The following is a 27,117-nucleotide window of genomic DNA, read 5'->3' on the forward strand; positions in this document are numbered from 1 at the left end:
CTTTCCACTAATACTCCTTTTTATACATCACCTTCAAATCCACCGATTTTTTTCCCTAGTGAGGTAGAGGTTTTCTGTAATTCCTTGCCAAATGGATAGCCAATTGTTTTCATATCAATTACTGTGCAGAAGTCTATGTAACTCCACTGTCTGGGGCAATTCTTTCATCAGATATTTTTTTCTGTCCCTTTCTTGCTATCCTCTCCTTCTGGAACTCCAATTATGTGTCTTTTTATGTCTATACTTTATGGTGTCTCACAGGTCTCTGAAGCTTTGCTCATTTTTATTACTTTTTCTTTCTGTTCTTCATATTCGATGGTCTGCACTGATCTATCTTCACTGATCTTTGTCAGCTACTGAGAGCCCCTCTCATGAATTCTACTTTCAACTCCAGAATTTCTACTTGGCTTTTTTTTTTTTTTTAACCATTTCCATCTTTTATTGATATTCTCTATCCGACAAGTCATTGTTATCACACTTTCTTTTAATTCTTTAAACATGGTTTCATTTAGTTCTCTAAGCACATTTGTAATAGCTGCTTTGAAGTCCTTGATGACTAAATCCAACAACATCCAGGTTCCTCAGAGCAGCTTCAACTGACTTCTTTTCTCTCCCTGTACACTGTTTACCTTGTTCTGAATTCTTTGCATGTTTCATAATTTTTTTTGTAAAAAAAATTTTGTAAAAAAAAAAAACAACCTGAAGGTTTTACACAATTGTGACCATTCTGTATTCTTTCCCCTGCTTTGGGAGGTGGTAGTTGTTACTTTGTTTTGCTTTGCCTCTTGGTTTAGTGTCTTGCTTGGACTAATTCTGTGGAGTCTGTTTCTCTGGCAGTGTGTGATATCTCTGCTCAGTATTTTTTTATTGTTTATTTTTTTATTTGATTTTTAAAATTTATTTGTCTGAGAGAAAGGGAGAGAGACAGCAAGAAAGGGAACACAAGCAGGCAGAGGGAGAGGCAGAAGCAGGCTTCTACAAGCCACTCTACAAGTGGCTCCATAAACATTAGCTTCTTCAATCCTCACAATGTGTGGTAGGTATGAGCCCATTTTACAGATGAGGAAAATAAACTTGGAGAGTTTAGGTAATTTCCTCAAGGTTACCAAAAGCTGGTAAGCAGGGGACCACTATTAAAATCCAGACATGCTCAAGATCAAAAGCTTCTGCACAGCAAAGGAAACAGTCAACAAAACAAAGAGGCAACCCACGGAATGGGAGAAGATATTTGCAAATGACAGTACAGACAAAAGGTTGATATCCAGGATCTATAAAGAACTTCTCAAACTCAACACACACAAAACAGATAATCATATCAAAAAATGGGCAGAAGATATGAACAGACACTTCTCCAACGAAGGCATACAAATGGCTATCAGACACATGAAAAAATGTTCATCATCACTAGCCATCAGGGAGATTCAAATTAAAACAACACTGAGATACCACCTAACACCAGTTAGAATGGCCAAAATTAGCAAGACAGGAAACAACGTGTGTTGGAGAGGATGTGGAGAAAGGGGAACCCTCTTACACTGTTGGTGGGAATGCAAGTTAGTGCAGCCACTTTGGAGAACAGTGTGGAGATTCCTGAAGAAATTAAAAATAGAGCTTCCCTATGACCCTGCAATTGCACTGCTGGGTATTTACCCCAAAGATACAGATGTAGTGAAAAGAAGGGCCATCTGTACCCCAATGTTTATTGCAGCAATGGCTACGGTCGCCAAACTGTGGAAAGAACCAAGATACCCTTCAACGGATGAATGGATAAGGAAGATGTGGTCCATATACACAATGGAGTATTATGCCTCCATCAGAAAGGACGAATACCCAACTTTTGTAGCAACATGGACGGGACTAGAAGAAATTATGCTGAGCGAAATAAGTCAAGCAGAGAGAGTCAAGTATCATATGGTCTCACTTATTTGTGGAGCATAACAAATAACATGGAGGACATGGGGAGATGGAGAGGAGAGGGAGTTGAGGGAAACTGGAAGGGGAGATGAACCATGAGAGACTATGGACTCTGAAAAACAACCAGAGGATTATGAAGGGGTGGCGGGGGTGGGGGTGGGGGGGTGGGGTGGGAGGTTGAGGAACCAGGTGGTGGGTAATAGGGAGGGCACATACTGCATGGAGCACTGGGTGTGATGCCAAAACAATGAACACTGTTATACTGTAAATAAACAAATAAAAAAAAATAAAATAAAAACCTGAAAAAAAAAAAAATCCAGACATGCTGCCTCACTCTGTCTTGGTGTCTGTCTCTCTAAGAGATCACAATTGATAGTTCCGTTATTTAACTACTCATTATTTTATGCCTACTTGTCTGATGATACTTGAGGAAAGTGGATAAATTTTCCTGTAATGACTGTGACTGTCAATTACTCCTTATATTTCTATCAGGCACTGCTTTATATTTATAGCTGTATGGTTGGTTACATAAAAGTTTGTTTATACTACAAATTATCAGCAGACTGGGTCTTTAGTCACTTTGAAATTCATTTTTTTGGCCTTGTTTAATGATGTTTTCTGTTTCAATTCTACTTTGTTTGCCATTAATATTGTTTACTTGCTTTCTTTTTGTTAGCATTTCCTTTTTTTTTTTTTTTTAAATATCTTAAGGGTCATTTTTAAAGCTGTATCTCTTATAAGTAACATGTTTGGATTTTAAAAAATCCAATCTGACAGTCTGTCATTTACTAGGGCCTTTATTTCATTCACAGTTATTTTGTTTGGATTTATTCTTGCCATCTTAGTATATATAAATATGTGTGTGTGTGTGTATGTGTATTTTATTTTTTTTCTTCATGAGTTCTTTTAAAATTCATCTTTAGTAGTTTGGAGGTCCTACATTATTTTATTCTTCTAAGGAGCCATTACAATTTTTGTGTATTTAAATATTTTATTTTATCAAAGTCTTGAGCTAACTGGTAGAGAAACTCTTCCCCAAATAAGTCAAGAATCTTGATTTGCTTTCACTTCCATTTTTCCTGCCTTCTAATTCCTATATTGTGATCATTTGGATCTCCATTCCAAATTTCTATAAAATAATGGAATAATAAATTTAACTGACTCTTTTTGGGGGTCCTTTTGTGCTATGTTATTGGGAAACCTCTCAAGTTTCCAACCCACTGCTTTGTTCTTTTCTATCCCTTCTACTACACAGCTCATATCCTGAGGTTCTTATTTGAATGATCAAAAATTTAAATCCAGGGGCGCCTGGGTGGCTCAGTGGATTAAGCCGCTGCCTTCGGCTCAGGTCATGATCTCAGGGTCCTGGGATCGAGCCCCGCATCGGGCTCTCTGCTCCACAGGGAGCCTGCTTCCTCCTCTCTCTCTGCCTGCCTCTCTGCCTACTTGTGATCTCTCTCTGTCAAATAAATAAATAAATAAATAAATAAATAAATAAATAAATAAAATTTAAATCCATAAAATGCTAGCCTATTCTATTTCATGGAAACTGTTTTTGAATCTCTCTGAAGACAATAATCTTGCTCATTCTAAAATCTTCTGTTTGCTTCAGTATTACATCCTCTGGTATTAGTTTGTCTTTTCTTTTCAAGATTTTATTATTTATTTGAGAGAAAGAGACAGAGAGAGAGGGAGAGAGCACAAGCACGCACAAGAAAGGAGGGGTGGCTAGAGGGAGAAGCAGGCTTCCTGCTGAGCAGGGACCCAGATGTGGGGCTTGATCCTAGGACCCTGGGACCATGACCCGAGCTGAAGGCAGAGGCTTAACCCCGTGAGCCACCCAGGCACCCCAGTTATTCTTTTGATAGCAGTTGGTGCCTCCCTGTCCTGGGGTTGGTGCTCCTCAATTAGTGATTCTTGGTGGTCTGCTCATCATCTGCTGTTCTACTGCCTGTGTCTGCCTCTGGGGAGTGGGGAGTGGGCAGCACTCCGAGGAGGGGCGTGAAGTGAATTCAGTATGAGACACATGGGCTTTGGAGCCAGACAGACCTGGTAACACACCCAGCTCCATTGCTTACCAGCTGTGTGATGCTGGGCAAGTCTCTGAGACCTGGTTCCTCCAATTGGAACAATGACTTCCCCTCAAAGAGGCTGTGTGGATTAAATTCGACAGCACATGAATATAGGCCATTAAAGCCTCAGGATGGCAGTAAATGGTACTTGTTTTTTTGTCAGTTATGTAGGAGAAATTTTTTCATTCTTTAGTCTTTGCTTAAATGTGATCAATTTAATGGTCCCAACACCACTTTCATTAATTAAGAAGCTTCCCCAAATCATCCCAGGGGAAAGCAATTCAGCCCTTTCTTTCTTTTTTTTTTTTTTTTTAAAGATTTTATTTATTTATTTGACAGACAGAGATTACAAGTAGGCAGAGAGGCAGGCAGAGAGAGAGGAGGAAGCAGGCTCCCTGTTGAGCAGAGAGCCCGATGCGGGGCTCGATCCCAGGACTCTGGGATCATGACCTGAGCCGAAGGCAGCGGCTTAATCCACTGAGCCACCCAGGTGCCCCTCAGCCCTTTATTTCTTAGTTTAAGCTTTTGTGTGGTTACTGGTATATCAGGTACATCTTTCCTTTACAGGGATACAGACTCATCACAAATTAAGTGAGGTCCCCATATCAACGGACTCATTTTGGCAGAAATTAGATCATGGGAAGCCCTGTCCAGTGTGCCTGCATGAATGGGGTGGGGGGGTTATAATTTACTAAGATATATTCTAATGGACACTGGTATTAATATTACATTGATATCAATACCTTAAATGGTGCCCTCTGGCAAAGTTGTTGATGTGTCTCCTTGGAAAATCATCCCTCATTCCCAAACTCTTTCACATTCTGGAAATCAGGTCAGTTCTTCAGAACTGCTGCCCAAAAGCAAGGGTAGAGCTGGCCAGAGAGGTAAACTTTTTCAGATGGTTTTGTAGGAGGAACAAAGAATGGAATGGCATTTATTTAACGTCTCTTCTAGACTAATACTAGAGTTCTTTGAAAGATCCCAACTTTCACCTAGAATACAGTTCCAGCCCTTCACTCTCTGTAAGCCGTCATTTAAGACTTCTTCCTTCTTGCATATTTACAAGAGCCAACTCCAAAGCCTCCTCTTTCAGCATCAGAAAGCTGTTTACACACAGGTTTTCAGTGTCAACAAGTAAAGTTTGAGTTGTCCAGAGACAATCCTTCCATCCTTGCTCTTGAACTTCATACACTGTGAGTAAGACTTAACTTTGCAGTGGGACGACCAACCAAGTTCCAATGGCCTCCCCTCCACAAACCATTAAGCTTGTGACATATGCGCTAAGTTGGCTTTTCTGAGACCCAGACCCAAGGGCTCGGCTAAAAGGCTTGTCTGTGCAGACAGAGTACAACCAAGTGAAGCCGTTACATTTTCCAGGCCAATTCGCATCAAGCTGTGTGAGGTTATATCCTCACTTGAAACAGGAACCTTCTCTAAGGAGCAAAGATTTGCCTCCCGTAGGCAGCCTGGCCCACAGAAGCCAATGCCCTCTGCCGGAGCCTAGGGTCATTTCTTGGCCACATGCACGTGTGGTTAGACAGCCTCTGGTAGCAGCAGGGATGGCCTTCCTCATTCCTAAGTCAGGAGAAATGAAGGAGCAGACCCACAAGGGTACAGAAGTGATCACCCCAGACGGAATGCTTAACTTACCAACTGCCACAGGAAATGACTGTGGTGTAGTACTTCCTACTTCAGTCACACCGCCCAGATATCAATCTGCAGTATACTCTGGAGAAGGTGTAGAGAATGCTTACCTTTGCCTATTCGTATAAGAGCTAGGTACAGAGAGCAGAGGACCAGATCCTGCCTCCACTGAGCACTTAGAACTAGTGACCTTTCCCTCTGTCTAGACTGTTCTCCCCCTCATGTGTTCTTCCAGTAAACTACTACACATCCTCTTAAGCCCTGACTCAAAGAGTCTGCATTTCCTGCGCCCTTCCCAGGGTGGGATTTGCACCCTTGAATGTCCCCAGGTCTGGGACTGCCTCTGTTCCACGGTATTGCAATAGGTTGCTCTCCTGAAAGCCTGACTTTCTGGGAGTGCTGTGTGACGTATTCCTCTTATCAGAGCCTGGCACACAACAGGTCTTTTCCCTGCTGTGTTTGCAGAAGAAACCCAGAATGATTAATGATTTGCAATGATTTTATCTTACAATGGACCAAAGAAGTCTGTCATTCCTCCCCTCTCGCTCACTCTTTCTTTCATGGTTATTTCAGCTTGGCTTCCATATTCACAGTGGCTTGCCCACAATTTTGCTGTACAGTGGGAAGTCCACGTGTCCCCACAGGGTGCCACACAACCCTGATGGGTGGGAGGCAATGGACATAAACAGTCTTTCCTCAGACCGTACTACGGCTCTGTTTCTAAACAGAACACCGGCAGGGTGGAGTGGCTTGGGACATTTGCTGTAGGGAAAGATCATGAACCATGGCTGGGAGTATGAAGTGGTCACACTTCCTCAGGCTCCCTGGAACAATCTCTCCCATGCGAGCACAGGCACTACCTGCTCACAGGAAGCTGTGAGCTTAAGAAACCCTCTGGGAAAAAAAAAAAAACAAGAATCTTGGATGCAACCTAAGGGGTCTGTCCTGCCCAGGGACCACAGCTGCAGTCTCTGTGAGGCGTCTGAATCAATTCTGAACCAACAGTTGGAAAACTCTGCCACCGGCTCAGGACCATAGGTGGGGTGATGGCCCAGGGCCTGTGGGGACAGCATACCCACCCTTAGAATTCTATATGAATGATGACCACAGGCAAAACAGATGCCGAGGGCACTGTGAGAGCGAAAGAAACAATCTGAGGGGCCCACGGGGTGTGGGAAGGGATGACAGATGGTCCCTCTCTCAACACCTGTTAGCTGCCCTGGGGCTTCAGCTGGCTCAACAGGTAGCTGGCTGCTCAGTAGCCTGTCCAAGACTGGGGACTGACGGCGCTGAGTGTAGGGTGGGGAGGGGGGGAATGCCATCAGGCGGTAGGGTCATCGTCTGGTGGAGTTCAGGCCATGAGGACTGGTTTCTCCGAAAAGGAGTAAGTTCAATTGGCACCAAGTCACCCAAATCTCCTGAAGGAAAGCCCTGCTCCATTCTAAGTCCCAGAAGACCAAAGTGAGGAGCCATACCTGCCCCAGGGAGCATTCTCGGCCTCTGCTGAGGAAGCGAAGGGCCGAGGCTGGGAACTAAGCTGAGCGGGAGGACACCCTTACTCTCAGCCCTGTGGGCTTTAGGGCAGAGGGCGTGCTGCCGACTGGCTTGAGACAAGTACCTGGGGACCCTTGTCTCCGCCCTGCATGGCAGCATCTGTCGGCTTTACACCTGCAATCATGGTGCTCCAGTCTTCACTACCCACTCGGGGAGATTTGCCAGCGAGCTGGATTTCACGTGCTGTGAAAATGCCCGAAACCTCTGACCAAGGGTTACTATATCCAACTGAAGGCTTGGCCATTCTTGAAAATTCTGTTACAGACTTTGTGAGAATTCTAAATATGGTCTTGAAAATCCAAAGGGTTTGCTTCCGAGAACTCAAGCCAGCCAACACCACTCGTTTTTTGACAAGTTTTTTGACGAGGGTTTTTGAGGGTCCACTCAGCTAGACTCACAGTCATGCAGTTCTGCAAATTTTTAGGAAAACCACTTCTAATGCCTCCCAAGCAAGCCAGCTATTTATAAATGTGTGCCAAAGTCCATTCTGGTGGCTTTTCCTTGGGAGAAAAGGGTTTATAGTTGGTTCTGAGATACCCTCAGAAACTGAGTGACTTAAATTTCTTGTTTGGGTCAACAAATAATTTTGTCTGTGAGGAAAAAATTCTCCGTACAACACCACAGATGTTTCTGTGAACGACTCTCAAAGCACGCTCAGGAGGCAAACACCGCTGGACGCTGGGGAATAGGTACCCTGGTTGGTACGATTAATAATATTTAAGAGGGTAGATAGGAGCACCCCTAACCTTATGCTAAGCTCAAACCGTGGTATGCCGCTGGTATAGAATGCTGGGGCTTTTCTTCTTCAGGTTCAGCAAAGCTCACAGACACAGGCACTTCACGGAGGACGAATGGAATACTGTGAGGGATGGTAATGATGGAGCGGGCAACTCAGGAGGGGTGACCGGCTCCACATTCGACATTTCACGTGGTCCAGGTTTTCAGGCCCATAAGGACAGCAATGCCAAACCCTGCTATCACCATCACCTAAAGCTTTCTGTACCTCCTGTGGGCAGCATTCTCTTCAACTGCAGGCTCAGATGTGTGACGGGCCGTGGGCCTCGCTGCCCTGATTTTTAAGCTATCAGTGGAGAGACCGCCCCTTTGTCTGGCTGGCTGTCCCTCACGTGCTCATATGAAGAGCAATGATTTCATGATTCTCTCATCGTGACTGCATGTGTTCTCCTTGAGCAGTGACCCACTCGAGCTTCCTGCACCAGTCCTGCCCAGGAGGGGTCACCCTCACATCCAGCCACTAGAGACTATGAAGCACTCTGAGGCACTCTTTTTTTTTTTAACTTTTTTTTTTTTTTTAAGAAATTTTACTTATTTATTTGAGAGAGAGCATAGGCAGGATGAAGGGCAGAGGGAGAAGCAGACTCCCCACTGATCAGGAAGCCCAATGTGGGGCTTGACCCCAGGACCCTGAGATCATAACCTAAAGCCAAAGGCAGATGCTTAACTGCTTGAGCCACCCAGGCATCCCACTCTGAGGTACTTCTTTAACGATATCAAACTATTCCTGAATTCATGCAGACCAAGTAAACATGTCTGTTTTATACTGTAGATTTTTTCTTTCAGCCCACAAATATTTACTGAGCATATACTACGTGCCAAGCAATGTACTAGGGTCTGGAGAAACAGCAGTCAGCAGAGAGAAACCCCTGTCCTTTTACTGTAGGGGCCCAGGAGGAGGCAGAGAAACTGGTCAAACATGAAAATACGTGGAACGTCAGCTGGTGATGAAGGAGATGGTGATCTCTGAACAGCAAAGGGGCACGAGGAGTGTTGGGGCCGAGGCCGGGCAGAGAGGGTGTCCCTGGGAAGTTCCGATTTGAGCCCACAGCTGAAGGAGGTGAGCGAGGAGGTCATGTGGCTCTCTGAGGGCAGGGTGTCTGAATAGAGGGAAGATCGAGTACAAGTTCTGGAGGTGGGAGAGTGTCTGCTGTGCTGTAGGACCAGCAAGGGACAGCATGGCAGGGGTAGGAAGAGTGGGGAAGAAGAAGGAAACATGGTCAGACTGTGTTGGGAACAGACTGTGGGGCCAGCTAGGGTGCTGGAAGAAGGGAAGCCGCTGGCGGGGTCTGAACTGTGGACTGACACGACCTGACTTGCACTTTGGGAGGCTCGTGCTGCCGCTGGGCCAGGAAAAGACTGCAGGGAGCCAGGACGGAAGCAGGGACACCGGGGAGGGGCTCCTGCAATAACTGTGGGCAGGTGATGTCGCCCCCGAGGGTGGGGTGCTGGCAGTGGGTGTGGAAAGAGTGGTAACGTTCTGATTAGTTGTGAAGGCGGAGACATTAGGGCTGCCAGTGGATCAGATGTGAGATGCGGGAAGAGAGGCATCAAGGATGATCCAAGTAACTTTGACCTGAGTAACTGGAAAGACTGAGAAGGCATTTGCTAAGACAGGGAAGGCTGTGGGAGAAGCAGGTTGGGAAGGATACGACTGAGAGTTCTCTTTTAGATAACATGGAGATTTGGCAGGCATCTGGGTAGAGGAGGCCTGAAGGTAGCTGACTATTAAAGTCTGGGTTTCATGGGAGAGGTCTGGGCAGGAGAGGAATATCCCATGTCATCAGTACACACTGAATATAAAGCCATAAGTCTGGGTGAGATCTCAGAGACTGAGTGAAGACAAAAGGTGAGCCTGAGCCCTGTGATTTTGGGGAGATGAGGAGAAAAAACAGTGAGAAAGGAGGAACCAAGGGAATGTGATGTCATGGAAGCCAGGAGAATGTTTCAGGGAGGTGGGTGGGAATGATCACACACTAGTAGCTAAGCCTCCGCTTGAGACAAAATCTACAGTGGACTTAGGAGTGACTAGAACTGCACATTCAGGATACAGATGGGAGTTTCAATCGATACTTTCGTCTTATGAACTAGCCCTTCATCCTCCAGGCCTCAGTGACCCTTTGAAAATCTTCATGTATACTGTGGGTCTTCCGCTCAGAAAAAGACAATCAGACACCCCTAAGGTTGCCGGGAGTCCCCAGTGCCAGAAGAGTCTACCTCAGAAGCCATGTTCACAACCAACCCTTCCCTGTCCACAGAGAGGTCATCAACCAAACCGTCTCAGAGCAGAAATTCAGGTGTTGAGCGTCTCTGGGCTTCTCCAGGTATGTTTCCAAAGGGTGGAATGAGTCGAACTTTCTGCGCCGTCAGGGTAGTATGTACAGAGTGTGAATGGGCTGGCTCAGGTCTGAAAGCAACAACCACGACAAGCAAGAACTCACCACCATCTCCTGCACATGGAACATTTCTGCCCCTCCAGGTGATAGCCGATTGGGGAAAGCGATGCTGACAGATGACCCAGGAAGGGTGCTTGGCCCAGTGTTATAGACCTGTGGGTGAGAGACACACACAGCACGTTTTAGTAGAAATACAGACCTTCATTTCATGGAATGCAGTAAATTCTCCCACAGACTGTAGGATTTAGGATCTAGAAGGTCATGACTTCAAGTGTACTAAAATATCGAATAATGGAAGAATTTAATGAAACAGAAATCCTTCCAATAGGCATCTGAAACCCCCAAACTTTCAAATTACCTTATTCCCTTTCATCACGGTCTTGCCCTCTTCCTACTAAAAACTGCATTTCTTTTTACGTACCTAGGAATTACTCATAGACTATTACACTTGGTGGGAATATAGACATCATGTGGTCCAGTGGTTCTCAACCTTTAGCATGCATCAGGGTGACCAGATGGGCTTGTTAAAATGTATACTGGGGGAGGGTCATGCCCAGACTTTCCGAAGTGGATCTGGTGGGAGGAGGGCATGAGGGGACTTAAGGACATGCATTTCTAGTAAATGTTCCCAGGAGATGCTGATGCTACTGGCCCAGGAACTGTACTTTGAGAAGCACTGATCTGGTCCAAGCTCTGCCTTTTACAGTTTGAGGTAACTGAGAAGACAAAGTGGACTGTCCCAAGCCAAATGGTGTAATTTACAGAAAGGGTTGCTCTTACCACACGATCCAGATGATCGGGTTTCCATGTAATTTACAGCTAATCCCTTGCTAATCCTGTTTGAGGACCTCTGTGCATTTCTTTTCTGCCCCAGGGTTTGGTCCTATAAAACTTTACCTTCTCATCCCCCCACAGTCCTCCCTGTTTTCTGTCTCCAGAGGCCCATCATCTCCTGAGAAATGAGAGGAAAGACAGCAGCCACAAAGAGAAAGATAATGGAAAAGAGATAAAGCAAAAGTTGAGCATGAAACTCAAGGAAGAAATGGGATATAAAGAAGAATTAAAAAGATGGGTAGATGTGTAGAGACAGAGAGTAGATTGGGGGTTGCCTGGGGCGAGAGTAGGGGGAATATGGCAGGCAGAAGAATGGCTTTCAAAGATATTTGTGTCCCCAAACCCGTGGACCCTGTGAATATGCTACGTGGCAAGGGGGAACTAAGGTGGCTAATCAGTAGCCCTTAAAATGAAGAGATTATCTTGGGTGATTTAGGTGGGTGTAATGTCATCACAAGGGTCCTTATACGGGGAGGAAGGAGACTGTCAGAATCAGGATGTGGACTGTGGGAAAGATGTAGCTGGTCATTGTTGGCTCTGAAGATGAAGGGGACCCTGAGTTAAAAGTGCAGTAGCCCGGAGAAGAAGCTGGAAGGGGTAAAACAGATTCTCCCCCAGCAGCTCCAGAAAGGAACCCAGCCTTGCTGAATACCCTGATTTTAGCCCAGGGAGACCCATGTTGGACTTCTGACCCCTAGAACTCCACAGTAATACATTTCTATTGCTTTTAGCCACTGAGTTTATGGTCATTTCTTACAGCAGTAGGAGGAAACTGACATAGGGATTGACTGCTGAAGGGTATGGAGTTCCTTTTTTGGGGTGATGGAAATATTCTAAAATTAGATTATGGTGATGGTTGCACAATTCTATAAACACACTAAAAGTCATTGAACTGTACGCTTTAAATGGGTGAGCTTCAAGGTAGGTAAATGAGATCCCAAGAAAGACGCGATTGTTTAAAAAAGCATGGGTAGGGGCTCCTGGGTGGCTCAGTGGGTTAAAGCCTCTGCCTTCGGTTCAGGTCATGATCCCAGGGTCCTGGGATCGAGCCCCACATCGTGCTCTCTGCTCAGCGGGGAGCCTGCTTCCTCCTCTCTCTCTCTCTGCCTGCCTCTCTGCCTACTTGTGATCTCTGCCTATCAAATAAATACATAAAATCTTAAAAAAAAAAAAAAGCAAAGCATGGGTAGAAGCAAAAGAGAGAAGAAGCTGGATGCTTGCTCTGTGGCCTGGAGGCTAGAGAGAAAAATCAGGCATTCAAGGGTCTCTGACTTTGGGGTCAACAGGGCAGAGCCAAGAGGTGAACAGAAATCTAGTCAGGTCTTTACACACGACAGAACATATAAGGATCTAGGCTCCAGCCAGCTCTTCCCTAGAAAAGCGTGTGTTCATTTTTTGCAATAGTTGGGTTCTGCTTCAAAGCACAAAAACATGATGGAGTGGAAGGGGTCCCTGCCAACTCTTGATTTGAAAAGAACAAAATTCACCAAAGACAACAGCCCTAAGACACAAGAAATGGAAATAATATCTAGCCACAACGGAAATAACTAATTGGAAGTGGAACACGAGAGCACAGAATTGCAAAGAAAACTACTGACACATCTGGGAAATCCCAATGAAACAGGAAGGGGAGGGGAGAGAAGAGAGTGGGTTTGCTTTGCACACTTTCACGCACTACAGCCAGACGGGCAAGAGGGTCTGTGCTGCCATATTCATTTATTCTTAACACACGCCTCAACAACTGATTCTCCGCGAATGTTCTTGAGTGGCAGCTGTATTATTTTTCATCCTTCTTTTTCAGGTGAGAAAAATGATGGACTCTTGATGAAAAAAAAAAAAAGCTATCAGTGGTCAACACATCATCTTGTTTCTGTTAAGAAAACTTTGACGAGATGTAGGAACCAGGCCCAAGACTAGTATTTCTGCCTTTCTCCCATCGGTGTCTGCAGTGAAGTCTTTAAACCTCACGTAGCTTGTTGAATAACAGCTTTTAAAAGACATAAAAATCACTGTATATGGGAGGTCCTGTGCTCTTTGTCAGGAGTGATGCTATCAGAATAAGGCCATAGAGGAGAGTTTTTATCTGCTTCCTGATCCCAGGCTCTCCCACTATCACCATCCACCTGGCCCATGGCCTTTCTGCAGGACAGTCAAAATAAGGACAACTGTATCAGAAGATGAATCACCAGGGGCACCTGGGTGGTTCAGTGGGTTAAAGCCGCTGCCTCCGGCTCAGGTCAGGATCCCGGGGTCCTGGGATTGAGTCCCGCATCGGGCTCTCTGCTCAGCAGGGAGCCTGCTTCCCCCTCTCTCTCTGCCTGCCTCTCTGCCTGCTTGTGATCTCTGTCTGTCCAATAAATAAATAAAATCTTTAAAAAAAAAAAAAGAAAATGAATCACCAGAAGATTCTCAAGGGAACGGTCTGCTTTGCAGACCCAGGAGGATCTTCTTCCCATCAACGACACACACGTTATCCACATTTGGACTCAGCGGACTCTCTTAATCCTCAACGGAATGCTGTGTACTTCCTCAAGCAACCGGGTAATCAAGAGGTTTATCTAAGCGGCATGCTTGTCACTCATCCCAGCCGCATTCTCTAGCCTGTATCCTAGGTCAGGTCAGATGGGAAGAAAGCTCTTTGCTTCAATACTAAACTTTAAGTTCCCCATAAAGATGCCTTCAGAGAAACACAACTTAACCATATGCCCTCAAGATCGATCTTTCTATCTTCCTTTCTTTTCTCCCTTCGTTCTCTCCTTCCTTCCTCCTCCCCTCCACTCTCCTCTCTCCCTTTCTTTTCCTCCCTTCCCTTCCCTTCCCTTTCCTTATCACCAGAGGGTGATAAGATTTTTCGATACCTCGTACTTGTTCTTGTCCTAACACCTATACCCTCTTCATTACATGGTGTGTGTCCTTTGAATCCTTCTGAATCATCTTCTGGACTGTATCTTTTGTTGTAAGACACCTCAAAAACTCCAAGAGTGGGTAAGTAATTAAAATTAAAGTGATTTAAATGAAATCACTCCATCTGGTCTTTATCTGTTTCCTATCCACTTGCAAAAAGCCATGGGGAAGAAAGAAACTACTTCTGAGCAGCAGATTAGAAACACAGAGGTCCTGCTCACAGCGTCACTGTGAGGTCTCAAAAGCAGGTCTAACCCTACCTTCCCCTTTTCCCTGGAAAGGGAGCATAGGGTGTGACAGTAGGGGCTTAGCTGGTCAGGAGGCACCTCCTCTCTGGTTGGGGACATGTGTTCCCCAATGACGGTTTCAGAGGTCTCTTGCCCAGGAGAAGACTTTAGAAAGAGGGAGACCATTGTCTGTGAGAGCCCACAAATGTTGTGCTGCCTCCTTCTCTGGATCACACCCCATGATTATGTCTCACCCCCTCCGTCCACCTAGGAGGGGCCATGGGGAAAGAAAATAGTCATTACTGGCCAAAGTCAATGCCAGACCACGAAACCGTCTTCTCCATGGGGAAGAATGGGGAAGAGTCAGGGGACAGCCCTGGGAGCTGGAACGGAGAGACACTGGATGTAGGTCAAGGTGCACCATGGGTGAGCAAGACCCATCTCCTTCGTGTCATCAACAGCTCCTGGCAGTGTGCTTGGCTACACCAGTGGAGCCTGGATCCAGTTCTTGTCAACTGAGGACAAGGGACTGGACGAGGCTGAGGTCCTTCTAGCTTAACAGGCAAAGATGCTCAGGTTGAACAGTGCAGGCCTGAGAATTTCTACTTCACAGCAGGGCTCAGCCAACTATGGCCAACAGGTGGCCACCCCTGGCCTGCCACTTGTTTTTGCATGGTCCGCAAGCTAAGAATGGTTTCACATTTTTAAATAGTTGGAGAAATAGTTAAAACTAGGGTAACAACTCATGACATGTGAGGATAATATAAAAATCCCCAATTTAGTGCCCATCACTTCAGTTTTGCTTATGCACTGCCTCTGGCTGCTTTGGCACTCTCGTAGCATAGTTGAATAGTTGCTACAGACATTATATGGCCCACCAAGCCTGAAATACACATGGGCCCTTTACAGAAAATGTCTGCCCACTCGGTCCAGAGAAGGAAGAGGGTTCTTTGGGATGTCCATGGTCCACATGGAGTGGACCTGCTGAAAATGATGCCTGCGTGACTGCGGCAGGCCAGCCATGGCTCTGTGAGGGAGGAGCATGCTGCTTCCCATGGGGTGCGTATGTCTTCTCACACCCCTTGGCTACTGGGAGACTGCACTTCCGAATGCCCGTCCATGGCGGGAGTGGGGTCCAGGCGGAGTCAGCATGGAGAGCCCCAGGAGGAAGAGGACTCAGCAAGTGCCTGGGACTGTCCGGCCCATAAGCTGAATAGGATGGAGAACTGAAAGGGGTCCTTTGGGGCCATCGGGGTGGGGACGTTGGCCAGAAGCCTTCTTGGGGAAAGTAGGTGTTTATCATGAAGTTTTCATTCCAAGAGCTGAGAAGGAGAGGGGTCTACACAACAGAGTAGCAGACGGGAAGGGATTAATTTTGTATGCTTACAGAAAACACATACGCACACGTACACTACACTCCAGCCAAACAGGCTGGGGCAAGTTTCTCCTGGAAAGAGCCTGGCTCTTGAGCTGCCCTTCAGGAGAAGACCTATCCCCACAGGCCCTTCCGTTGTTGCCAGTGACAGAGACGGTCTCCCGGGGTGGGTACCTGAAGGGTGATGTTGAGGGGCTGGAAATGACACTCCAGGTCATCTAGCTGAATGAAGTTAGATGCGTCCACAGACTCGCCATACACAAAGGAGGTTGGAGACATGATTCTGAAAGAGGAAAGCATTTAATCCATCATCCTAAACCTCAGTCAGGCAACCCACGGTCACTGCTGTCCTGAGAACCAAACATCTGTCTCTATTTAATCCAGAACCTTGTTCCCTCCACCGTCTTCACCAAACCCTTCCCTTCTGGAATTGTTACTTCTCTGTTCTATACATGGACATAGCCAGAGCTATATTTTCTAAACAGAAGTTTCCAGGAATGTCTTCTCATCTTAGGTCAAAACAATATAATAAGCCACATATACAAGTATGTACTGGGATTACATTTCTAAAATGAGGAGGAAGACAATGGTAGCTTCGATTTCAGGTTTTTTTTTTTTTTTTTTTAACTGGATGACGGAATTACATGGTGTGTTTTATCATTTGAAAAAGATTTTGTGGACCGGGGAAGATCATGGCAAGTTTTTAAGAAATAAATATAAATTAATTATATATTTAGCATCCTAAGCCCCACCCTGTGATAAATTCATTAAAAAACATTTAAGTTTGTCAGACTACTAAAACCACTAAAAATTCGGTATTAAATGTTGGGTCTGTTCAATGACAGCATTTTCCTTCACACTTCAAACAGTGGCTGCTTAAGATGTGATTAAGAACTTAAGCTCAGTGTATAGCGATGCTTTCAACACTGTCTATACGAACAAGCCCGAGATGAGACCAAGCTCGGACTCACTGAAATTCCCAAGAATGGATTCTAGATGAGATTCCAGAAGCTGTTCCCTTGCCCAGATACAGTCATGTAAGATTTTCGGTACCAAGTCTGAATGGACAGCAATTCATCTACTTTCAACTTAAATGCATTATTTTAGAAACGTAGTGAGTTCCCAGTTGTTATCAAATGGCAAGAACTGGTTGATTTAAACCAGCCTTGTTTTATGTCCTGGAAAGATCAGAGGTTGACTTGTGTGTGTGTTTAAGGGATGGCTTCTGTTGGGGGCTGTTAATGCCTCAACAATGAGGCCTCCTAGGGCCTGACAAAAGGATCAAGTGTGTTCTCTTTCTCCCGGAGGACAGGGTTTGGTTCAGGCCACATTCTCACTGTGCCTCTGATGAGACAAGTAAATAAACCACATGGCTAAAAATAGAGCCATGAACAGAGGCAAATCCATGCTAATTTGCAAATATGATCCACTGATGCCTCCTGTCTGAAGAACATGAGGGCAAACGCCCAGAGCACAGGAACACCCAGAGGCTCACTCTGGGGCCCAGCAGCCTGGGAGCCACTGCAGAACGGCTCCTTCTGCGGCGTGTTAACGCTTCTGCCTCTAGCCAAGGCCAGGACCCAGAAGCACTCGAAGAGTGAAAAATGAGAAACACTAAACCCCCCAGAAAGTTCAGCTTGCATTTGGGGCAGGGGTTCAACGGGTCCTCATTTGATCTAAACTAATTGTGCAAATCCTTTTTCCACTATCAAAGAGGTATGTGCTCTGTTTTCTGAAGCCAGAAACAGGAACTGAGTTCTCATTTTTCCAGGCCTGGGCTCGGGCTGAAAACCGCCCAGGCTGCGTCGGGTCCCTGCAGCCCGCAGCCCTGCCTTCCAACGCCAGGGGCGCTGAGCGGCTGTGGACTTCACCAGGAACATGCTATGTCCCGCCGTGATTGTTCCCTGCCCGCTGCCACTGGCTCTGCAGAAGGGGTTAACAGGAACGTGCAAGGCCAGCGCTGGCTGTGTCTCTAATCAGAATGGCAAGCCTTTCTGCAAGGCCACCAGGGCGTTGGGACACATCTGGCTGTGAGCTCTGGCCCAGCAGCAATTGGCTGAGATTTGAATCCCATGAATCCTGGCCCTCTGGAGGGGTGGGTGCTGGAGAAATAGGCACATAAAGGTGTACAGGGTGCTCAAAGACATTCTGGGCCTTAGCCTTGTCATCAAACCTCTCCCATCACCCAGCAGGTATGTGGGTAGCTGGGAAAGAGGGGAAAACAAGGTGGGAGGAGGGCATGAGCCATAGCTAAAACTTTGTCTACGTTTCAAGGCTGGGAAGAAGGGGAACAGGCAGGCCACACACTCCTGGCTACCCACGGAAATACAAGAAAAACACAGCATTCCCCCACTCCCCAACTCCCCTGGGGGTGTTTTGGCGACCCAGGACCGGCTGCTCACCCAGTGATGGACGAGTCTACTTCGTGCATCAGTGGCACCGTCAGCGTGAGGGTGTTGTCATGTAGGGACTCGGAACGTTCCACGTTGCCACTGCATGGGAAGAGAGGGATGAGTGCCGGTCGGTGCTCGCTCCCCAGGAGCAGTCTTTGTTGTTCTGGGTTAGACCTCGACCTGTCACTCTCCAAGGGCTGGCTGTGCACCTGATGTCCTCTCGGGTCTGTTTCTGGTCCCCGTGCAGAGGCATGGCGGCCCTGTCATCTCAGCAGTGATCCCTTCCCAAAGATCTGAGTACAAGCAGTGTGCTGGGGAGGGGACCCCGGGAGACACCAGCAGCGAGTGGAGAAGAGACAGGGAAGAGAATGAAGGCAGAAAAGGCAGGTAACCCAGGTCAGTGCTGTGGGCAACTGGGTTTGGACTGGCTGGGGACATCTGGGAGACAGCGTGGAACACACACCTAGGTCTTCCCATGGGAGGTGAGGCTTTATCCATGACTCCTGAGATCTGCTGCAGGGGTGGGGTGGGGAGCAGGGAACAGGAATTTGCTGGCACCTGTGCTATGCACCTGAGTGAGTCGCCTGTGGCCCGAGAAAGCTTGGCAGAGTGGTGCTGGGAGCCAGAAGCTGTCCGGTGGGTGCAGCCAAAGGCGAGCACTGAATGGTCATGGCTGGGCACCGACAGCACGTGCCACTTCTAGAAGTGCTCGTTCCATGAAGAACAGACCCGCAAGGTTAGGGCACAGTAGCTGGGAAGGGGTTTGCTGGACTTGAGCCGCCATTTCCCACATAGAGGCATGACCCGCCCTCCTTGGACAGCCGGCCAAGCCTGGGAGAGGAGCCCTGGCCAGCCCCGTCATGATAAAGACCACCGGAGCTCCCCTAGAGACTTCTGGCTGCAGCACGTCCGTCCACGACAGGCATCCCCCTTGCTGTTGTAGTCTTTCTGGAAAGGGCAGTGCAAGGAAGCTGACACTGTTGGGTGGCTGCTTTGTGCCAGGCATACTGCACAGCACGATCTCACCGGGTCCTCCGAGGAACCCTAGAAGGGTGGGGGACTGCCTGCCTCTGACAGGGAGGGAGCAGCTCAGAGAGATTAGGGAACTTGCCCAGGGATCCACAGCAAACCAGGTCAGCCAGACTCCCAAACTAGGGCTCTGACAGCAGATTTGGAAGGTTGTGGGTGGGGAGTGGAGGAGGGGAGAGGAAGAAGAGGAGTAAAGGGAGAGAAGACCTAGCTTCCTTTTACTATTCTGTTACATTTCCAAGATGATGGTGATTATTATTCTGTGGAAGTACTACCACCTTGGAAACAGGCAGGGCCGTTGGGTGCAAGCTGCCGGGGCCAGCACTTCTAGCTGGTTCTACCACATGGCATGTATGTGGGATCCCAGTTGGAAGCCAAGTGCATCCTCCAGGGGTAAAATGTAGGGACCCCAAGACCCACTGAGGGTTGGGCACAGTTCACTGGCCCACTCCCCACCCCCCACATTCCCTGGCCCCTTGCAGAGTTCCTGCCTGCTCCCTGCCCTCCCCCACTGCCCCCACTGCCTTCCTCTCCTACCAGCAATGCTAAATGCAACAATACTTAAAGAGAAGCTCACATCCCCTCGTCTTCTTTCTCCTATTGTTCTGAAACAATGGTGCTCTGTGACTCTGACCCCTGACTCCTCATTTGTCTTCTGCAAATGGGGTGACATCCATCACTCAGAGGGCAGTGTGCAGAAGCAGCAGGGTCGGGTGCCCACCTGGCCTGATTCCATTGCCCTTCCTTTCTCAGGGGGGGTAATAAAAGCCTTAGAATCGCCGCCAGAGGCAGATCAGAGGTGACATGGAATGGATGGGACCAGGACCGGTAATGCCCTGGCCTGCAACCCAAACTCCCCCCAACCCCGCATCCTGCCAGTAATGGGTTCCTGATGGATGCGCCACCCCTTGCCCTGCCATTTGTCCAGCCACCTGTGGCTGCTGGCAGCTCAGGCCCGACAGTCTCATCTGTCATCAGGGAACTGCTCCAGACCGACTGGAGCTGAGATACAGAGGCCAAACATCAAAAGGCTTGCAGCCACTCCGCGAGCTCGTGACTTGGGTTGCGTTCCCATGGTCTGCAAAGCCAGGCTGCTGAGAGAGCTCTGGAGGACTGTTTAGGCTCAACTTTACGTCCTCCTAAATCCGCAAGTCGGCAGGAGAGCTTCAAAGGGTGGTGACGGGGAGGACAGAACCATTGATATTTTAACGGTGGCTTTCAAGATAAGGGGCTTTAAGGATGTTTCTGCCAGAGCAGGGAGTCAAGTGCTGGGACCCGTCCTCTGGGGTGGTAAGACTGTTTTCACCAACAACTGGGAAGAAATGAGTGCCTGCAATATTCTGTGGCATGTTTAACATATAATACAGCTTCTTTACCATCGGTGATTCCAATGTTAGAAGATTCTGCTGATTATTTCAGCTGCCAATTCTAGGCGTGCCTGATGCAATGGAGCACTCACTCTTCCTGCACATGAGGGGATGGTCTTGATTTTAGGAAGCGATTAGCATTTTCTTAGTGCCCAGCATTGCATCTGATAAATTGCACATGCTTCATAGAAGTCTGCTGAGTGGAAACGTGGCCTGTATAGAGCCAGGGGCTCCAGATGGTGTCTCAGCCTTGGTTGCTTATTAGAACCACCCGATGAGATGATTTCACAGTCCCAACGCCTAAGTCTCAGCCTAGACGGATAGATCTGAGCCTCTGTGGGATGGACCAGGGGTCCGTGGTGTTTAAAGCCCCCCGGTGACTCCCATGGGCACCGCTGGCATCTACAGATGGGTGAGTCTAACAGATAGTGCTCCCACTGTGATGGTGCTGGCCCCCCTTCTCTGGCACCACTGATTAGCCCTGGGTGGGGTTGGGAGGCAGGCAGAGTTTCCGCTCTTTGACAAGGAAGTCTCTTTCATGTCATTTATTTCCTGCCCTGGTGTTCCTTCCCAGGAATATGCAGGTGGACAGGAACCATTAATGGATCTGTCCAACCACCAGGAGTTTTCAGTGGGTCCAAGAAACAGCAGGAGAATTAGGCATTTCCAGGTTTGATTGGCCACGGGCCTCCCTTTCTGAAATTCTGAAATTATAAGCTCTGTGGGCAAACTGTTGCATGCCTCAGTTCCCTCTTCGAAGACCTTCTGCCTCTGGAATGTAGTGCAGACTCTCTGAGGCCACGTGGGCTTTCTGCGGCCCAGCCCAATCTCCTCTGTCGGCGCATCTCCCGCTGCCTCGTCTGCTCCCCCCAGTGCCCACCACGTATCTGGCTGTCATATACTCTGCACTGTGCCTCTGTGTCTTCTGCCTGAAAACAGACTCCTCTGCTTAGATGCCGTCTCCCCAGGGAGGCCCTTCCAGATTCTGGCGATGGGAACCAAGTCCACCTTCCCTACGCTTTGTATGTAATTTCTATTAGATCACAGTCATGTTCTATGTGAACGTGAATTATGGGATCGTGAAACAGGCTGAATAAGAAATAACCAAGCCTCATATGATTTCAAAGTTTGCAAGCCCAGCCAGATGTGATCTGTGATGAAATGCTAGCACTCCATGGCAGGCCACCCTTGCCCCATTAGAAGGCCATGCAGGATTTCTGGGCTTGCTGGGCTGTACTTGAAGTCACAGCTGTTGTTATTTACCCCGACTTTTTACATATGCTTAGAGCATGTTCAGAAGTCCAACCAGGGCTGAACTAAAGGCCACAAAGCCATCACCTCTGGAGTGGAAGTTGGATGCAACCACACAGGGTAAAGAAGGCCAACACACACTGTGATGGGCTGTGCTCTTATTTTTAGGAGACAGAACATTCTCCAAAACATTTGTGATAATGCTAAAAAAAAAAAAAAAAAGGAAAGAAAGAAAAATACAGAAAACAACACTGAAGCCAAAATATGGGATTGTGGTTGTGGACTGAGGGGCTCTGGTAATGTATGCTTCCAGCTTCGCAGTCATTCCCAAGGGAAAGGGAATCTTGATTCCGTGAGCTTTAAATAACGTCGAGACTGAGGAAGGCCTCAAATGAAAACAAAATTAAAAAGCAGTGGGAGAAGAAACCAGAGCTGCTTTGTCTGCCTCCCACAGATGCGGCTGCTGGCCACTGCCCTATTGTACTTGTTGGGGACTGACCTGAGCGTCCCTGACATTCAGCGGAGAGGGGGTACCTGAGGGCAAAGCCGTTAGTGAGGGGCCAGAACGGACCGCAGAAAATTGAAAGATGCAGGGCTTGGGAAGAATCTCAGTCCAAGACTCTGGGGAATTGGAGTTTTTGTGAAAATTCAAGCATCACTCTCAGGGGGTGAGTACAAAGTATGTTCGTTCAGGTCCACGTTCTGGCTGAAGTGTAAGGGAGGCCAGATCCAGAGGAAAGTACCAGAGCAGGATTTACTATGGCTTGGGGCAAAACTCTGAGGTGTCGTATGAAGGATGTAATGGAGTCGAGAAAGGAGGATTTCTGGAGAAGCAGCTTTGAGAGCGAGAAGTGTTGACTTATGCTTTCCAATAGTTCTGGTAAGTTTAAAATCCTCTCCAGATAAAAATCCAAATTACAAAAGTAGCCTTGGGTACCCAATCTACACCGTGATCGAAGTTTGATTTTCCTCTTCACCCACCTACCTACCTCTCCTTCCAACCCGATGTCAGCCAAGTGCTACCCAAATGGCGCTTCAAGGAGCACATGGATTCTGGCTTGTAGAGACAGCTGACAGCCCCCAAAGCCCCCTCGTGGCTGGAGGCCACACTGGAGACAGAGGGGCAGGAGCACACTCTGAGGGCAGAAGTCACCTTGCAGGGTGCCCTGCCCTGGCCTGACTCTCTGCCCACAAGGCTTTCAGGATAAGCCCTCTCTGGAGGCGCATGTCTTGGGACCTCTGACAACAAGCTTGCCCTCTCACTCCCGGCCTGCTCTGCCCCCTCCCTGCGTCCCGGAATGCAACCCACAGAGGAAGTTTGTGAACTACCCGACCACGTGAACTTGGATCAGAATCCTCACCTCCCCTGGGCTGTCTCTCCTTGGCTGTAAAAGTCATTGCCTCTGACAGCATGACCCCCAGTCCCTCCCAGCTCCATCCTACCTGCTGGCTACATCAGCAGAACAGGACAGACACCAGCCCTGAAAGCTCCGACCCCAGCCGGCGCTCTGGGGCTCTATCGCTCCACTGTTTATTCCTCTTCAGAATCCTGAGCATCATCAAAGCGTGACTAGGGAACGTCCTTTCCTGTTCTCATAAATCTTTATCTTCAGAAAAAAAAAGAGTGAAGCTCCCCCTTACCTCTGAGCAGTAATGATGAAGCTAAGAACTTCCTCTTCCCCAGACAGGTGGCTTGTGTCAAAGATCACGCTGAATTCGTACTAGGGGAAAAGAAAGTGACATCAGGCCTCAGCGAGCATTCCCAGCGGAAACACCACAGTCTCTGCAGTTTATGACCTCTGGAGCTCATTTGCATGGCAAGTTTTATTTTTTTTAACGTGTATCTTTTTGGCTGCCAGGCCAGAGGTACAACTGTAGTAATAAAACCAAGCCTGGAGTGTGCTCTGGTGAGAGGCACGCGGTCTTTTTTTAGCAACTGAGGTCTCCTAGACCAGGCCTTTTTTATTCATTCATTCATTCATTTATTTATTTATTTTTAATTAACCCGGCCTTTCTAAGTTTCATTCCCACACCATATTCCTAATGTTTGCCACACCTGCGTACCATATCGCCCGTATCACTTATTGTGTACTTTCATTACCACCCTTTTTGTTTAAAGACTATTTTATTTTTTTAGTCTTATTTTATTTAAATTCAATTAATCAACGTATAGTGTATTATTAGTTTCAGAGGTAGACTTTAGTGATTCGTCAGTGGCACAGAACACCCAGTGCTTGTTACATCACGTGCCCTCCTTGCTGCCCATTCCCCCGTTACCCCATCCCTGCACCCACCTTCCCTCCACCAACCCTCAGTTTGTTTCTTATAGTTAAGAGTCCCTTATGGCTTGTCTCCTCTCTGACTTTGTCTTATTTTATTTTTCCTCTTTTTCTCTATGATTCTGTTTTGTTTTTTAAATTCCACATGAGTGAAATCCTGTAATTTTCTTTCTCTGATTGATGTATTTTACTTAACATAACGCCCTCTACTTCCATCCACATTGCTGCAAATGGCAAGATTACTTTTTGATGGCTGCATAGTATTCCATTGTGTATATCTACATCTTCTTTATCCATTAACCTGTTGATGGGCATCTGGGCTCTTTCCATAGTTCGGCTATTCTGGACTTCGGTACTATAAACACTGGGGTGCACATAGTGTGCCGCTTCAGATCACTATGCTTGTATCTTTCGGGTAAATACCCAGTAGTGCAATTGCTGGGTCGTAAGGTGGCTCTATTTTCAACTTTCTGAGGCACTTCCATGCTGTTTTCCAGAGTGGCTGCACTTTAGATGGAAAATTTCTACCACGATCACAGATGAGAATCAGGATCACTTACCAGTAAGAGAAGGTTGCCACAAAAATAAATGAAAACAAAGCACTGGGGCATTCTGCGGCCTGCTGAGGGCTCTGAGCCTAAAGGCTACTCTACTTCGGCAAGAGGGAGATTAGCAAGAGCTAGGAAGGTGTTAAAGACAGGCTGGCACTAGGGGAGACTTTCTCCTGCATGGGATCAGGGAAAAAGAGTGTTGCACAGGTAATAACTGTTCCGCTGTTAGAGGCAATGTCCATGTTTGCAGTGTCCGTGTCTGGTCTACAACCACCTCAGGCACTCCCCATGGTGAGCGTCCCATGGCTTGGGGAAGGCTGCCCTGAGCAAATGGTTTTTGCCATGTACTCATTGGGCATGTGTGGGGACGTGGGAGGGACCCCCGGGTAGGGGTTACAGATCCAGGCGTGGCCACAAACTGAGTATGTGATCTGGCCAAGACATGCACTCTCTTTACCTTTCAATAAAAATTAGAGGATGGACAAAATGATTCTTGAGTTCCATCAGCTCTGAGAGTCTATAATCATTTAATGTCAAAGTATTTGGGTTCCTTAGTGACTAATGGTAGGCACTGTTCTACCTTTGTAACCCTAGATTCAACTGCACTAAATGCTGCCTGAGAGTAATGAACACAGACCCGTTAAATACAGTGGGCAGTGGACATCCCTCTCGAGACAGAAAGTTCTGTAGCAGGGGGTCTGTTCAGTTGCCAGCGTGGGTGGGGACATGGAGACAGGATGGGAACCAGAGCTGGAGGACACAAAGGAAGGGAAAGTCAAGGGTCTTGTCCCAGCATAGAGTCAGAACTGGCAGGAGATCTGAATTAAACACTCTAAAGACCCAGGTGAGGTGAGAAGCCAAAAACAGAGAAGGGGGGTCCTGGGAGAACGGAAGGCCAGGGACGGGGCAGGCTGGTCATGACAGACAGAGACAGATGGCCACCAGAGTAAGCTGACGGTGCAGTCAGGAGGCTTAGCAGGCGGGCTGCAGCCTGACTGAGTCCCAGGGGCCGAGACACAGGGGAGGACAAGACAGGGGTGGACAGGCATGGTCCCCGGCCCTGCTGGGTCACTCGTTGGGCTCTCTCCAGGGACTCACCCCTAGGCCTCTGAGCTCCAGCTTTCGTGTTGCTCCAGTCTGAGCTTCTGTATGTGGGAGGAAGGTAGTGGCATTACCGAGCTGGGAAAAAATCCAACCTTCCAATGTTCCTACTTCTGTCGGTTCCATGACTATTTTGAGAGCTAATGAATTTTGACAAAATTTAATGCTCTAGAATTCAACATGGCTTTGTTTTCCCTGTACTTGTTTTTATGACTACCCTCCCTTTATGGTAAGCGATCCTGGATCCATACATCAAAGTGATAAAGTTTTCCTTTGCTAAAACTAGCATGCCCCACCTTGGGTTTGATTTGGGATGTTGGCTGGGTTTTACCAATGAAATGGCAACTGTTAACGTTTTTCAGTTAAGCCAATTTTCAGTTGCTCAAAGATTTCATTTAAATACGTGTAACGGAAATGCCACGTAACGTTTCTACAGGCAATAATGTCCAGGGTTCAGGGACATTGCAGGGTTCCTAAAAGGCTTTGGAATCACAGATGTAAGAGCCATTGTCATTTGATGCAGGCATCTTCAATGGGGCTGAGGGGTTCGAGCGATTTGCTAGGAAATCAGCAAACCTTCTTCTCTCTCTCTCTCTCTCTTTTTTTTTCTTTTCTCCTTTGAACATTCTCACAACTGGCTTACAAAACAGCCACAAGGTACTGGAACCAAAGTGCCTTGGAGATTAAAACAAGTTGATTCTGTGACATAGGCAGGAGAGGAGGATTAAACTTTCTTTTTTTTTTTTTAGGGGGAAAATGTTAGACAAAGGAATATGAAATTTCCTTCAAATAATAGCAAGAAAAATAGCTTTCATTTCAAAGGCAGACCTGATCTTTTAGATTCTCATTTTGCTTCCAACAATCACATCTTCTATGTATCTTTGCATATCCTTATAATACTGGCACATACCAGAATGTTCCATGATTGTTTGAGTATGCTGGACCATATTATTATTTGAGCTTAGAAAATTTGGCTCCGTATAAATACCAAAGTGAGTCTAACTTCTTTTACTTGAGAAAAAGAAAAAGAAGTGCCATACCATTATTTATGTTTTAAGAATTTTAAGAGGTCTCTTCAGAAAATTGTGAGTGTCCAGGGGAGTGACAGTCAGAACTGTAGGTCACTAGCCCAGACCACATTTCTCCCATGTTGTCACACTCACAGTGGCATGGAATGTCCCAGAGAAAGATTTTTAGGAAGGCCAACCAGATGGTGCTTGCTGAAGTACCAAGGCCATGGCGTGTCTCTCACATTTGGGGTATGTCATGTAGATCAGATAGGAAGAGCATGTGGAGCAGAAGATCAAAACCCCAGCCCCACCCCTACAGGAGCTGGGCAGTGCCATGGCAGGGGCAATAGAAGAAACCTGGGGGGTGGGGTACAGCTGACAGGGCAGGTGGCCGGAGGGAAGGGCTGGGGCCCTGCTGCGA

The 27,117-nt window shown here is 47.3% G+C and overlaps 1 protein-coding gene across 1 annotated transcript in view; it reads right to left on the reverse strand.

Moving 5' to 3' along the window:
• The window catches only part of ITGA9 (integrin subunit alpha 9), a 344,297-nt gene that overhangs the window by 51,423 nt on the left and 265,757 nt on the right, over window positions 1-27,117 (reverse strand). The window contains exons 20-23 of the mRNA XM_046001922.1: window positions 23,397-23,476; window positions 18,118-18,207; window positions 15,890-15,998; window positions 10,421-10,528 (exon numbers count right to left, since the gene is read on the reverse strand). Of these exons, the coding sequence (XP_045857878.1) occupies window positions 10,421-10,528; window positions 15,890-15,998; window positions 18,118-18,207; window positions 23,397-23,476 (387 nt within the window). The remainder of the gene's footprint in view (window positions 1-10,420; window positions 10,529-15,889; window positions 15,999-18,117; window positions 18,208-23,396; window positions 23,477-27,117) is intronic.

Source organism: Meles meles, chromosome 4 (genome assembly GCF_922984935.1).
Source record: "Meles meles chromosome 4, mMelMel3.1 paternal haplotype, whole genome shotgun sequence".
Taxonomy (NCBI): domain Eukaryota; kingdom Metazoa; phylum Chordata; class Mammalia; order Carnivora; family Mustelidae; genus Meles; species Meles meles.